The sequence below is a fragment of the Coregonus lavaretus genome, assembly GCF_964263955.1.
Source record: "Coregonus lavaretus genome assembly, chromosome: 17".
Classification (NCBI taxonomy): Eukaryota; Metazoa; Chordata; class Actinopteri; order Salmoniformes; family Salmonidae; genus Coregonus; species Coregonus lavaretus.
In genome coordinates this window covers 19,299,408-19,315,495 of record NC_140004.1, presented here as the reverse complement: position 1 = coordinate 19,315,495, position 16,088 = coordinate 19,299,408, and the positions used below count along the sequence as shown (strand labels likewise).

The window sequence follows — 16,088 nt, the reverse complement described above, 5'->3', positions numbered from 1 at the left end:
CTCAGCAACAAATCCTGCTATAAGGTGTTTTTCTAGTTATTTGTTTAACAGATCACCTGTCTGGCCAATCTAATGTAGCACAACTTAATGCTCCTCCTGCCCCACAGAACAATGCTATAGAAACTTAGAAGACAAAACATGTGGTTGAACTGAACAATAGAAACTGTATGTGAATAATTCATCCTGGGCTGGACTGTGTGAGACTAAACAGCTTCACATCCCACCTCCTCTTCAACAGGGTTATCTTCTTACTGCAGATCCAGTGTGCCCGAAATTCCTCAACTTCAAAAAATATCTGAGAATATCCCTTAATATGGCTCAGGAAAATCCTGCAATGGAACAGAGAGGACTTCAGAATGCCCATGAACCAAGAAATCATAAACAACATTTCAGATACAGTGCATTCGGAAAGTATTCAGACCCCTTGACTTTTTCAACATTTTGTTATGTTACAGACTTATTCTAAAATGCATAAAATTGTTTTTTTCCCCTCATCAATCGACACACAATACCCCATAATGACAAAGCAAATAAAGTTTTTTTTTTTTTGTTGCACATTTATAAAATGAAATAAACTGAAATATCACATTTACATAAGTATTCAGACCCTTTACTCAGTACTTTGTTGAATCACCTTTGGCAGCGATTACAGCCTTTAGTCTTCTTGGGTATGACGCTACAAGCTTAGCACACCTGTATTTGGGGATTTTCTCCTATTCTTCTCTGCAGATCCTCTCAAGCTCTGTCAGGTTGGATGGGGAGTGTCGATGCACAGCTATTTTCAGGTCTCTCCAGAGATGTTCGATCGGGTTCAAGTCCGGGCTCTGGCTGAGCCACTCAAGGACATTCAAAGACTTGTCACGAAGCCACTCCTGTGTTGTCAAGGGCTGTGTGCTTAGGGTCGTTGTCCTGTTGGAAGGTGAACTTTCGCCCCAGTCTGAGGTCCTGAGCGCTCTGGAGCAGGTTTTCATCAAGGATCTCTCTGTACTTTGCTCTGTTCATCTTTCTCTCGATCCTGACTAGTCTCCCAGTCCCTGCCACTGAAAGACATCCCCACAGTATGACGCTGCCACCACCATGCTTCACCGTAGGGATGGTGCCAGGTTTCCTCCAGACATGACGCTTGGCATTCAGGCCAAAGAGTTCAATCTTGGTTTCATCAGACCAGAGAATCTTGTTTCTCATAATCTGAGAGTCTTTAGGTGCCTTTTGGCAAACTCCAAGCCTTCTCCCCCGATTGCTCAGTTTGGCTGGGTGGCCAGCTCTAGGAAGAGTCTTGGTGGTTCCAAACTTCTTCCATTTAAGAATGATGGAGGCCACTGTGTTCTTGGGGACCTCCAACGCTGCAGAACATTTTTGGTACCCTTCCACAAATCTGTGCCTCAACATAATCCTGTCTCGGAACTCAATGGACAATTCCTTCAACCTCATGGCTTGGTTTTTGCTCTGACATGCACTGTCAACTGTGGGACCTTATAAAGACAGGTGTGTGCCTTTCCAAATTATGTCCAATCAATTGAATTTACCACAGGTGGACTCCAATCAAGTTGTAGAAACATCTCAAGGATGATCAATGGAAACAGGATGCACCTGAGCTCAATATCGAGTCTCATAGCAAAGGGTCTGAACACTTAATAATAATAATAAGGTATTTCAGTTTTTTTATTTTAAAGAAATTTGCAAGAATTTCAAAACAACTGTTTACGCTTTGTCATTATGGGGTATTGTGTGTAGATTGATGAGGACATTTAAAAAAAATCAATTTTAGAAAACGTCTGTACCGTAACAAAATGTGGAAGAAGGGAAGGGGTCTGAATACTTTCCGAATGCACTGTATGTGTCGTATATACATTACCAGTCAAATGTTTGGACACACCTACTCATTCAAGGGTTTTTCTTTACTTTTAAGATTTTTTACATTGTAGAATAATAGTGACGACATCAAAACTATGAAATAACACGTATGGAATCGTGTAGTAACCAAAAAGTGTTAAACAAATCAAAATATATTTTATATTTGAGATTCTTCAAATAGCCACCCTTTGCCTTGGCATTCTCTCAATAAGCTTCATGAGAAAGTCACCTGGAATGCATCTAAATTAACAGGTGTGCCTTCTTAAAAGTTAATTCGTAGAATTTCTTTCCTTCTTAATGCATTTGAGCCAATCAGTTGTGTTGTGACAAGGTAGGGGGCGTATACAGAAGACCAAGTCCATATTATTGCGAGAACAGCTCAAATAAGCAAAGAGAAACGACAGGTATCATTACTTTAAGACATGAAGATCAGTCAATACGGAACATTTCAAGAACAAAACGCAAAAAACATCTAGCGCTATGATGAAACTGGCTCTCATGAGGACCGCCACAGGAATGGAAGACCCAGAGTTACCTCTGCTGCAGAGGATAAGTTCATTAGAGTTACCAGCCTCAGAAATTGCAGCCCAAATAAATGCTTCACAGAGTTCAAGTAACAGACACATCTCAGCATCAACTGTTCAGAGGAGACTGTGTGAATCAGGCCTTCATGGTCGAATTGCTGCAAAGAAACCACTACTAAAGGACACCAATAAAAAGAAGAGACTTGCTTGGGCCAAGAAACACAAGCAATGGACATTAGACCGGTGGAAATGTGTCCTTTGTCTGGAGATTTTTGGGTTCGAACCGCCATGGCTTTGTGAGACGCGGTGTGGGTGAACGGATGATCTCCACATGTGTATTTCCCACCGTAAAGCATGGAGGAGGAGGTGTTATGGTGTGGGAGTGCTTTGCTGGTGACACTGTCTGTGATTTCTTTAGAATTCAAGTCACACTTAACCAGCATGGCTACCACAGCATTCTGCAGTGACATGCCATCCCATCTGGTTTGGGCTTAGTGGGACTATCATTTGTTTTTCAACAGGACAACAGGACAACAGGACAACAGGACAATGACCCAACACACCTCCAGTTGAGAGCTTCAAGTTCCTTGGTGTCCACATCACCAACGAACTATCATGGTCCAAACACACCAAGACAGTCGTGAAGAGGGCACGACAAAGCCTATTCCCCCTCAGGAGACTGAAAAGATTTGGCATGGGTCCTCAGATCCTCAAAAAATTCTACAGCTGCACCATCGAGAGCATCCTGACTGGTTGCATCACCGCCTGGTATGGCAACTGCTTGGCCTCCGACCGCAAGGCACTACAGAGGGTAGTGCGTACGGCCCAGTACATCACTGGGGCCAAGCTTCCTGCCATCCAGGATCTCTATACCAGGCGGTGTCAGAGGAAGGCCCTCAAAATTGTCAAAGACTCCAGCCACCCTAGTCATAGAATGTTCTCCCTGCTACCGCACGGCAAGCGGTACCGGAGTGCCAAGTCTAGGTCCAAAATACTTCTCAACAGCTTTTACCCCCAAGCCATAAGACTCCTGAACAGCTAATCATGGCTACCCGGACTATTTGCAATGCCCCCCCCACCCCATCCTTTTTACGCTGCTGCTACTCTGTTAATTATTTATGCATAGTCACTTTAACTCTACCCACATGTACATATTACTTCAACTATCTCAACTAGCCAGTGCCCCCGCACATTGACTCTGCACCGGTACCCCCCTGTATATATAGCCTCCCTACTGTTATTTTATTTTACTTTTGCTCTTTTTTTCTCAACACTTTTTTTGTTGTTGTTTTATTTTTACTTTTTTGTTAAAATAAACGCACTGTTGGTTAAGGGCTGTAAGTAAGCATTTCACTGTAATGTCTGCACCTGTTGTATTCGGCGCATGTGACCAATACAATTTGACTTGATTTGATTTGATTTGACACGTAAGGGCTATTTTACCAAGAAGGAGATTGATGGAGTGCTTCTTTAGATGACCTGGCCTCCCCAATCCCCCGACCTCAACCCCATTGAGATGGTTTGGGATGAGTCGGACCGCAGAGGAGGAAAAGCAGCCAACAAGCGCTCAGCATATGTGGGAACTCCTTCAAGACTGTTGGAAAAGCATTCCAGGTGAATCTGGTTGAGAGAATGCCAAGAGTGTGCAAAGCTTTCATCAAGGCAAAGGGTGGCTATTTGAAGAATCTCAAATATAAAATATATTTTGATTTGTTTAACACTTCTTTGGTTACTACATGATTCCATATGTGTTATTTCATAGTTTTGATGTCTTCAGTATTATTCTACAATGTAGAAAATAGTAAAAATAAAGAAAAACCTTTGAATGAGTAGGTGTCCAAACGTTTGACTGTTACTGTATGTATAAACACTACTGATTAGTCTATTATGGATGGTCTGGGTACCTTTAAGGCTCAAGCTATTTTTATGTTTTAATGGATCCAATAGCTTATCTTAAACAACCCCCTAGAGTGCCCCCCCGTAAAAATAATTAGCATAATACTAAAATCCCCATCAAAATCCGTCTGTTTAAGCTAGAGTAATGTTTTTGTGCATGGGCTGGTCTCAATCCATCGCATCTGCCAATGGCGGCCTTCCACATCTGCGGTGGAATGGCCGAGCTATAAGCGGTTTTTGTCAGACCATGAGACAGCCAGAAAAATTGGTCTTCTCACAAAATGTCTGAAGCATCTGAACGGTTTGGCCTCCCACAAGCATCACAGACTCGTCTGACGGTAGCCCCGTACCAGTAAAAAAATGTTTTTAAATTATATATGGAAGTAGTTTAGTACCTAAAAAAAGGGGTGAAATATGTGTCAAAAAATGCACATATCCTGATCTTTCTTATATCTCTCGGATATAGCACAAACAATTTAAAAAAAACTTCATTTAGATTTTTTTTTACTAATCTGTTATTCCATGTATGAATCTGTTATTCAGTGTGTTTCTATGGGCTAATAGTAGTAAGGCCAAATTCAATGTTTCATCAAATATAATTATTACTTTTTTTGTACTTTTTACCCTTTTTTCTCCCCAATTTCGTGATATCCAATCGGTAGTTACAGTCTTGTCCCATCGCTGCAACTCCCGTACGGACTCGGGAGAGGCGAAGGTCGAGAGCCATGCGTCCTCCGAAACACGACTCCGCCAAGCCACACTATCAAATAATTTTCTATATAAAAAAAACATTATACCTAAAGGGGTCCTAAAATTCCAAATCAAATAGCTAAATGATCCTTGGTATGACCATCTTAAAACAATTACATATGTTAGCTTAGTAGAAGCCCCCCCCCCCCCAATCGTAATCTAGCACACCTGATTCTAATAATCAGCTGGTTGATAAACTGAATCAGGGGAGTTACAACTGGGGTTGGAGTGAAAACCTACAGGTGGGTAGCTCTCCAGGAACAGGGTTGGAGAGCCCTGCTCTAGAGGGTTTTAATGAACATTTTGAGAAAATGAGTGATAATACTGGCTTATTCAATAATTACAACTTTATTTTAAAGAATTACAACTGTTTGACTCAATTATCATTAGTGAGGCTGTTTGATACGTTTATGATAATCAATACTGATGTTTAGCTTGATTAATCTTGTTCAATAACCTGCTTCTAAACTACTATCCAAATGACTTCACACCCTGTTGTACATCTATTAGTCTAGATAACGAATAGAAATACACATAAGAAACAATTGATGTCATAAATAGCAAACATTTCTCCAGCTCCACTGCTTTGTAAAGCTTGGTTTATAAATCTGACCAAAACTCTGAACCTTAAGAGCAATATCTCAATTCTTCTGTATTTTTCAATGTTATTGCCCTTCAAGACTTCCTCCATAACCACTCATATCTGCCAAAAATGCATCTAAATATGAGAAACAAGCAGCCACACAGCTACAGAATAACCTGGAGGCATTGTTTTAAGTTCAAACTTCTAGCCGCCTGTTCCGTCACGCTTGTGTGGTCTGAATCCAACCACCAGTCCCTATCAACTGTACTATATAGGAAACGGCCTGGCGTTGTTGCCTCGGCTGTAAGGCCTCAGCATTAACGCATGATTTGTGATGTGATGTGCCGATTTCAATCCCAGACTGACGAAACTATCAAGAAATATGCCTCCTCTTCACTGGAAATGCTAAACTTGATCCATGAGTCACAATAAGGTCTCATACAACTGTGTTATGCAACCTATTATATGACAACCTGCCAAGGGGTCTTCCATTTCTAAGACTAGAAGTGGCTTGTCGTAGTAGCTCCATAACATAACCCTGATTATGGCAGATATATGCTGATGGCAGATATGCTAACATGTGTTTTACAACTGTATGGTAACTTATAGCATCAATATCACTAAAATGCTTAAGGTTTGGCTTTTGCCCATGTTTAAAAGTCATGCAAGTGTAAGAATGGATGTCATTACATGTCAAGTCCTAAAGGATAAGGATAGGCTTAAAATAGTGTTTCCTTTAGAGTATCAAATGTAGAAAATGACCAATTTAAAAGATTGTAATAGATTTTATTGGCAAAAATAACCACAAATAAACACCATTCATCCAACAAACACTATAATAAATGGCCAAACTAATGTTTTCAAACACTGTCATTGAGTTAGTAAGTGGTTCCAATGTGATAGCTAAAGGTAAACTCAAGCCACATACCTGATAATCTGTAAACAGCTATAAATCATGAGATCTCAAAAGTAGTTTACTAACTCTTCTAAACAGTTGTATTGGTAGTCTTTAATAATGAATTATTCCACATCCCTTGAGCCCCGAGTGGATTTTGGTTTATAAAATACCTTACTTTCAGCTTTCACTTCTTGCATTGAAGTCTAGATAAAGCAAACATGCAGATCACTCCTAAAAAAATCACTTGTTGGGTCAAACAAAAATACGTTGTGTATCTTGCTGTTTAACAAAACACTCAGAAAACCGAGAACATTCCCAGGACATTAGCTAACATTCCCATTAAGTTCTAATTAGTGGTTTTTCGAACATTAGGATAACATCCCCAAAACATTCAAATAATGTTATTCAGATAATGTTTTAAATTAAATGTCCTCCAAACATTCCTTCAAATCTTGTGCACAACATCTGCAACAACCACCACAGAACATTCCCCTAAGGTTCTTATTTATTACATTACCTGCAAACCTAATGTGTTCTGGGAATGTCCTTGCAAAATCAGGTGAATGTTTTGTAGAAACATTGTATAATCATCAGCACAACTGGACAGTTTTTGTGTTATTAGAACTTTTGGGACAACCTAATGAATGTTCTGGGAACGTTCACAGAACCAATTTTGGTTTGCTGGGCATAGTTTTCAAGTGCCACAGTCAACAGTAAAAAAACATGTACTTTTTACGATACAACCAATTTGATGCAATCCACGTAATTTGCTGCTGCAGAAATCACAGAAGGGTCGTTCCACGAAATGAGTGCCTTTTGTGTCCCTTTGATATTTTAAGTAGAAATTGTGCATCAATATTGCAGTTTAAATGCCTGTTATATTCAATGAAGCACCATTTTAATATACACCACATTGAAAATTCTATATATCCAATTTTTTTATATGAATAAAGACTTGCAAAATTCAGCATTTTTGACATGTCCCTCCGTGCATCCTCTGACTTAGAGGACGATTTTAACCCACTTAACCCCAAAATGTCTCCAAGTTTTCACCATCATTGTAAAGCCCTAGTTATTTTGTTGCTTTGACAAAGTCATTTCTGAAAATTATTTATTTAATGTGATTAGTGATTCATATGTCCCTCATTTTAAGGTCAACCATTTTACGTGAACTGAACTCGTTTTATGGTGAAACTATTCCTTTTTTAAATACATATTTCAAAAGAAACATTGAACACCTAATAGTAAAATCATAGGGTAAACACAGGTGAGCTGGTTCTACTCTTTTTGGCCATTTCCTAGTGATGTCAACCAATCACTGTGTGTGTTTATTTCATGAAAATTGTAAATGTGATTTATTTTCCGAGCCTCCTTTTGTCATTGAAATTAACAGTCTGATTTTGTGGGGGTGTTGATATAAATGTAAATATATTTACATATACAGCCCTGATTGGCTGATAGTATCATCTAGACTCTAAAGCCTACCCCGCTTACCCCTTCAAAGTAGGAGGATACATACTGTACGCAAATAAAATACGACTAGTCATTGGTCAGAATAATCAGATCAGATTGTGATGTCATGATCTGGGCCAAAAACTCCATCCCACCTGAACAGGCTGAAATTCCAGGATTTTTTTTCAAACAGCTCTATCACAAAAAGGGCATTATCCTCATGTTATTTCGACCTTACAAGCTAGGTTTCCATCCAATTTTCAAGCAAATATTTAAAAATAAAAACAATATACACATTTGCCCACCATCAAATTGACTTGTTGCGGATAAAAGGCTGTGCGTGATGACGTAATGCACAAAAGTAACATTTGCGGTTAAATTCCCATGTAAAAAATATAAGTTAAATGGGTTTCCATCGCATTTTCAATTCTATTGATGGTCAAAAGTTGTTGTTTTTTCACCAAGTTACACATCTCAAAAGGCACCAAATTGGTGGAACGACCCAGAACATCCCGTTTCAGGAATAACATATTGTGCTTTTGCAGGCTAGGAATGGTTAGTCTATGAGTAAATGATGATGGTAAATAAACCAAAATGGTATACAAGTTGAACCAGCTGGCACTATAGCCATTTAATACGTAATCATTTTTTTCTGTAATCAGATTAAAGTGTGATTAAATCATTGCATAGTGGAAAAGTAATAGTCTAAGCCTTATTCATGGATTTAGCAGACAAATGTAATAAAAACCTTCAATATTTAAGTAACTTTAGATCTCAAAACAAAGTTTATGTATAAATGAACAACAGCATGACATTGTTCAAAATTAAGAGACTGAAAACATAGTACCATATTGAAAACACATACAGTAGGTGAAAATAATGGTTAGTAAAAGCTCCTTTTCTATTCAACCCATACATGTCAATGATAACCACACGTTTAAAAAAGCAATCTAGCAAATGTCAAACACCAAGGCCCTAATCACAATTTTGAGTAATGTTCAATACAGTCGGAATATGGCACAATTCCACTAGAAGAAGAAAGGCTTTAAGAGCAAACAAACAAGTACAAACTGGATCAGTCAGTAACAAGTCGATGAAGCATCTAAGGTTTTTCAAAGTGGTGTGTCTGGGGGGGGTTTGTTTTAAATTGTTCATTGATCTATGATACCAGTGAAAAGGCCACTCAGTCGTGTAATGCCATACTTATCTGACAACAGGAGTGAGTTATTTGATCAGCTTACATTAAATAATTGATTTAAATGATTGAAAATTACACCATTCGTATTCAAGAAACCCCTGATCTCTGTAGATAGAACAGGTTCAGACACTGTAATGATCACTTAAATAAGGTTACTGTACAATAAATATACATTAAGATGAACTTGATCTCATGATCTCATTTTTTTCCTTTAAAATGTAATAGTCTTACAAACCCATTGAGGAGGAAAACGAACAAACTCTATCCTGTACCAAATCACAGAGGTGTTTTGGCACTAACCACTAAGGCAGGTAGGGTGAAGTCAGACGGACAGGGGTCAGTCCTGGGGTCAAGAGGGAGTGATGCCCAGCCTCTGGCTTCCTGCTCTTCTACTCTTCTGTTTGTCGTACTTGACCGACACGATGAGGAAGACCAGCAGGGTAACGCCCTGGATCCCCGCTAGCAGGAAGAAGTAGTAGTTGAGCTGGGAGTCATTGATGTTACCTGGAAAGTGGGACGGAGAGAGGAGGTAGGAACAGTGGCATTGTTATGAAGTCAAGTGCAACACCTCAGAAAGAGACACCACAAGAAGCTGTAGGGAGGAAGAGATGGGTCACAATAAAAAGGCATATAGAAATTATTAGAATGAAAGGGTAAAAACTGACAAACCGCAGTGGTTGATGCATCCTGCAGAGAGGGAAAAAGAGGTAGAGAGGGACGGGAGCATGACACCAACATCACAAAGCAGCATTCCACATTAAAGGGATACATACAACTGTTCATTCAGGCATATGGGCATAACCTGGCAATGTCACATGGCAACGACAGTTGTTATGTCTCCAGGTTTAGCTCGTTCTTTTAAGAGAAATGAAATCTGTCTGAAGTGGCTTACGTATGAGAAGAAAGACAGCTCTGTCAGTGCAGCTGGAAGCCACTTCATGTCTTATTACTATGAGATGCTCGACGCAGTTTGACCCCACACTTCAATGCTCATATGGATGGCATTATTGACTATCTGGGATTGAAGCATGAGTAAATAACAGAACATTCTGGACCCTCAGCTGTGAGGACAGGCAGGGAGTCTCAACACTATGAAAGGACTGTTTGTTTCCTTGGGGGAACAGATTCAATAACAAGGCGTAAAAACACAGTGATGCTCACTTCATTGTTAGCCTTCAATCTGGCTTAGCAGGATTGAAATATGAGTGTGTGTCACGCTTGGTATGCATTTGAGATATTGGCGTCGTATGTCATAGAAATGCTATTTGACCATTTACAGTACAAACACCATCTCCCTAACCGAGACCCTCGTGAGAGCAACTCCGCAACCTTAAACCATATCACCACCTTATAATCTAGAATACTGTACTGTGAAAAAAACATTTTAAAACTGTCCAAGACAACATTACCCTTCTGTCTTCATGAGATAGAAATTGTCATCCTCCTTTCTTAGCTAACAACATCACTAGTCTCCGCAGTGCGTCGTTACGAACAAGCCTCTTTCCGTGGTTTATGCTTGCACCAAGTTATTGCAGTCTTTACTTCTGAATGCTGACACTGCTGATTGGAGTGGTTGTCCCTATTCATCAAACAAACACTGGAGGGCAATTCTAAACAAAATCTACCCCCCCCCCGCTACAGTTTCACATGAAGGGAAAAGCCGACAGCTGCACTAAATCGTTGATTTTGCAACTTAAAACAGTGCTTTGTCTGACAATTGTGTTGGCGTTAGAGAAGCTTTCCACCCCTGGCCATGTTAAGCAGTGGTTTACTGGCCTTAATGTTTAGCCAGCATCACATTTGAAGCAAATCACAACTATTATTTTGACGGCTGCCCTATCCGAGTACCCAGCATAGGGTTTTTCTCCAGGTTATTAAAAAGGGTTTGAGTTTATATAATAGGCACACAGCATGGCACGGTTTCTTAGCCCGGAAGGATACATGGGAGAACGGACAGAGCTCAGCTAGCTAGCCTATATACTGTATCTTCAAATGAGGAAGTCCAAAGCTCCAGGGCAGTGTGCTGTCAAAAGAATGCACCTATTAAGTTCTCCGCATGGGACTGTCACAGTGAATAACGACCTAGAGGAGGACCAGGCTTGATTTTAATTGGAGAAGGGGGTAATCCCACAGAAGTCTTGTCATTTCCCATGGTGAGGGTGGGCGGCACGGATGGCCAGGGAGAGAATGAACAGGGAGAGTGGTCTGACGGCCCTCCGGACCCTGGGGTTCAGAGACAGTCCAATTATACCGGTCCCTTCAGAGATGGGGGCCCTGGGGCCAGGAAAACACAAGGACTCACACAGTCACCGTGTACACGACAGGGGGAAAAGGTCAAAACACACACATGATACTGGTGCGGTCATCAACATGACCCCAATTAACCAAGGGCTTGAACTTTTGACTGGACACGCTTTGGGATTTGCTGAAATAATTTTGACAATCTGAGTCACGACCAAAATACGACACTAAGAAATATACCGTTCGATTGCATTATAAATTTTTTGCATAATTATCACTAACAATTAACTTATTAGTGACAATACGGCCAAATATGCAAACCAATCTATAAAAAGTTGTTCCTCCCTGGAAGGGAAGCCTCTGTACAGAGCAGTAAAAAGGAGACATGATTTAATGCAGGGCGCATCCCAAGACCTCTGATCTCTCATTCCCTTCCAAAACATAAAACTATAAACGATACTCACTCAAAGCATTAGCTGAAACTAAATCACGTCTACAAACTCAATGGATCACTACTAGCAGCACTTCACCAGGGGAGGCAGCAGAAGATATGCAGGTTGGGAAATTTTAACCGTAAAGAACCTCCAAAATGTAACAGAGCACTCACACTGCAAGCCGTCTAAATTGTGTCCTTTGTAGTTCATCATAGGATTGTTTTCACCTTTATGAGTGGCGCAGTACTGTAACTCCTGTCCCTAGCACATCTGAATCCATATCTGATCCACACCCAGAGGAGATGTGTCCCACTGCCTCTCTGCTTCTGTCTGTGCTCTTTATGGATAATTGGAAAAGGAGAAGACCGGAAGGATAATGTTCACAGAGGGGGGGACAATACCTTAACCATGTCTTCTTAGAAATATCATACAATTCAACAGCGTTGCCCATCTATGTGAATGTAATTTCACTAATTGAAAACCTTTCATCTAACATTCAAAGGACAGGAAATCTCTCTCCTGATTAGATTGGTGAGAGTCATTTTGTGATTCTACAACAGGTAAAGCTCCACCAGTGTATCAGTCAGTGTACAAATAGCATGGAGGAGCCAAACACTTTGAACCTCTTTCCACTTCAGGCCTTTTCTGTTGGTGCTGCCAACCTTACTCAAGCTGGGAATTTTTTTTAATGTAAGTGAAAGACCAAAGAAAATATTCATACCTATTCATAGATCATTCATGGGGAATGAAACAATGTGCACAGCAGGCTAGAACGTGGCAGGGGGGTGGTATGCCGGCAGAGTCTACTGCTTGTATTTCAAATCGATAATTCGCTTTAACCGACACTCAGTCTGCAAGCACAGCTTTAATTAACACAGGGGAGATGGCCTTAAGGGGGCTGGGAGAGGAGAGGCCATGACAGAACTGCAGCTGAATAAATGCATGTTGAGGGGAAAGAGCCACGCGTTCATTGACCTTAATTGTGTAGTGTTCTATAGATTCAATAAACATCCCCAGAGAAGAAGTAATATAACTGGATCCTGAGAAATATCAGGGGACGACTGATTAGCTAAAACCAAAACAAATCTTGACATCTCAGTTTATGGGGTGTGTTTGAAAAAAAATGTAAACCCTGCACAATTTGTAATTGTACGGTCTTCATTTCATTATGTCTGCCTCGGCCTACCTCCTTTCCACCCATGCCTCCCCAGGGCCCACTTGGCTGGTAATTACGGCAGCAAAAGACAAAACAAGGACTTGTTGTACAAACCATTAATGAACCCCATACATATTTGACAGATATTTTAAAAAACAGGCAAACGCTGAGTAGGGAAGGAAAAAGTGCAACTCGATCGATACGGTGGAATGCAACGCTATCCAGAGTTGGAACACTGAAGGGAACTTCTCTGTCTGTTTGCCTCTAACTGAATAATATTAGCCACCATGACACGTTCATTAGGCAGATAGCTGCTGCAATAACAACAACAACTCTGAAACACACAGACCCTCAATGATCTTCAGCCCCAGCTGTGGACATTAACATATTCTGACTTCTCTTCTGGACTGACTAGAGACTAAATGGATGCAGTTGATCAATAATGAGTACTGGTAATTGTAAATCCATTGATAATTGCATCTATCAATACCATTATTAACTTATCAATGGAGAAATCCCTACCCTGAACTCTTTCTGACACCATTAAAGGAAAGAACAAGCATCTGCTGTTAGCTAGATAGGCTGGAAATATCATCGTTATTGTCAGTTGATAAGCTGCCATTTACAGTATTTAAAACATAAATCTCACATTGATTATTCTTTTGTTCAAAAAAGACCTTCCCTTATACAGTACATGTATTATATTAAGCAGGAAGACTTGAGCACCAATCTCAAGAAGAGCTCATATAAGTAGAGCTCGTGACCATTTTCCCTGCTTTTGCACCGTTGCCCTCCATTAAAACACGGGCATTTCATTAAGTATCATCCAATGAGTCTTGAGCAGGATATGCGGGTCTCAACCCAAACTGTGAATGTCTAAAGATCCCCTGACATCTGATCCTGGACCAGTCAGGACTTGAACCTGGTACAATTAAAATAAAAGACAATTTCCTGGTCTGTGACTGCAGTTACGTACTCAGAGCCTCAAGCTCTGTGTTCCTTAAAGTTGATGAATACATTGGGCAACAATTCAAAGGAGCACACGTTTCAGCAGAACAAACCATCTTTATGTGTACAAGCAAACTCATGAGGTAGAAGGAGAGAAGGCTGACCTTTCATAGACTTTGACTGTGGGGTTAACTGAGCACATTACAGTCTCTGTCAAAGCGGAGGTGAGATGGCTGCCTTTTCTAGGACCAAATAAAGGATTGTGATGAATGACCAGTCAGATGTGATGTCAGCCTGACTGTGGATTTTAGGAGTCACCAAGTCGAAAACATAATACAAATAAAGTCACGACCAAAATGACTGACACCCTTGACAAAGATGAGCTAAAAAGACTGTATACAGTAAGATAAGTAATACAAATACTGAGCTATATTCGTAGGCAACAAAAAAAAGGGAGAAATATATTATTTCATACTGATACAATTGCTCAGAAAAAAATATTTTGTTTAACAAGTAATACTTAAAATAATAAAATAAAAAATAATAGGGGTCAAAATTATTGGCACCCCTGTTTTCAATACTCCAGCACCCTCCCCTTGTGAGGAAAATGGCACGGACCCATTTTCTAAAATATTTGATGAGACTGGAGAACACATTGGGAGGTATCTTAGACCATTCCTCAACACAGAATCTTCCCAGATCCTTGATAACCTTTGTCAGCACTTATGGACAGCTCTCTTCAATTCAAACCACAGGTTTTCAATGAGTTTCAAGTCCAGAGACTAAGATGGCCATTGCAAAGTGTTGATTTTGTGGTCAATTAACCATTTCTTTGTGGATTTTGATGTGTGCTTGGGGGTCATTGTCTTGCTGGAAGATCCACAGCCAAGTTACAGCCTCCTGGCAGAGGCAACCAGGTTTTGGGTAAAAAAAGTCCAGGTACTGGATAAAGTTCAGGATTGTTTTGAGCATACACTAGCTCAGTATTGGAATTATTTACTTTATTGTTTTCTTTCTCATCTTTATCAAGGGTGCCAATAATTTCGGTTGTGACTGTACTACAGTTACCAAAGGCATATGCTTTTACATTTGGACAGACTTTTAGACTGTATCGTTGTATCTAACATTGCTTCTCTGCCTGTGCATGCCTGCTGCTAGTTTGTGCGGATAAGATGGTGTAGTGAGACAGAGGTGAGTAGTAGCCTCCAGCCTGCCAAGGTAGCTAGCTAGCTGGCTGTGGCAGCTCTATGGTGCATGCTCCAGGGGCAGCTTTACTTAAGAGGAGAGGGCTGTGTAATCAGGCTCCCAGCCTGTGATTAATACTGGGTGTCTGTCCCCAGGTCTGTGCCACACTGCTCTACTCAGCTCACCAAGCCTCCTGTTTACTCCACGCTTCGCTCTGCATCACACAGCCGTCAGCCATGGAAAAAAGGTGGATCCGCTTCCATCGCTCCTGCAGAGCGCTGAGCCACGGGGGTGGGGGGATAGAGACAGGTAAAGCCCAGCAAAGTATGTGGAGGAAAGACGAGCAACTGCACAACAAACTGTGATTTCTGACAGGCTTTGAGGCCAAAGCTTTGGCCACCTGGATGTTTTATTCTGTTTGTTCGCCCACCCCTACCCTGTGCGGTCTCTCTTTAAAATTGCTTTTTCAAAAAGCAGTGCGAGAGACAGCAAGAGCGAGAAAGAAAGCTTGCAGGCAAACCAGGCTCTCGTTTAACAATCAAATGATGCTTACTAAACAAACGGCTCCTCAGGCGAGGCAAGTCGTTGGATGGATTTATAAACCATGTCAAGCATCTCCAAGTGCTAACATCATCAAAAATACCTCCCAACCTGTCGGCACACTGTATTAATGAGCTACTAGGTGTTTGTGAGTAAACAATTTACAGTGCTGCGTATTTTCCGCGTGCTCACAGGAAAGTGCATCTGGGCCGGGGGGCTCCTTTCACCAGGGAACACATCCATCTGCTGCCACCGCCACGCTATTTAGTCTAGCAGTACGACAGATTTACACAAACCTTTTGTCGTTAGTCTGACATCTCTATTTATTACGGGAAACACTTAAAACAAGACAATTGCACTAGTATTATTTTTTCTTATTTGACACAACTCATTTACAAACTCCTTAAGTGGATTTTCAATCAGAACGAG

General features: G+C 40.7%; 1 protein-coding gene across 1 annotated transcript in view; it reads right to left on the bottom strand.

Moving 5' to 3' along the window:
* Positions 1-8,567: 8,567 nt before the first annotated feature.
* slc15a4 (solute carrier family 15 member 4) overlaps positions 8,568-16,088 on the bottom strand; it is a 37,771-nt gene continuing 30,250 nt past the window's right edge. The window contains exon 9 of the mRNA XM_084180578.1: positions 8,568-9,659. Coding sequence (XP_084036704.1) covers positions 9,505-9,659 — 155 coding nt within the window. The 3' untranslated portion in view covers positions 8,568-9,504. The remainder of the gene's footprint in view (positions 9,660-16,088) is intronic.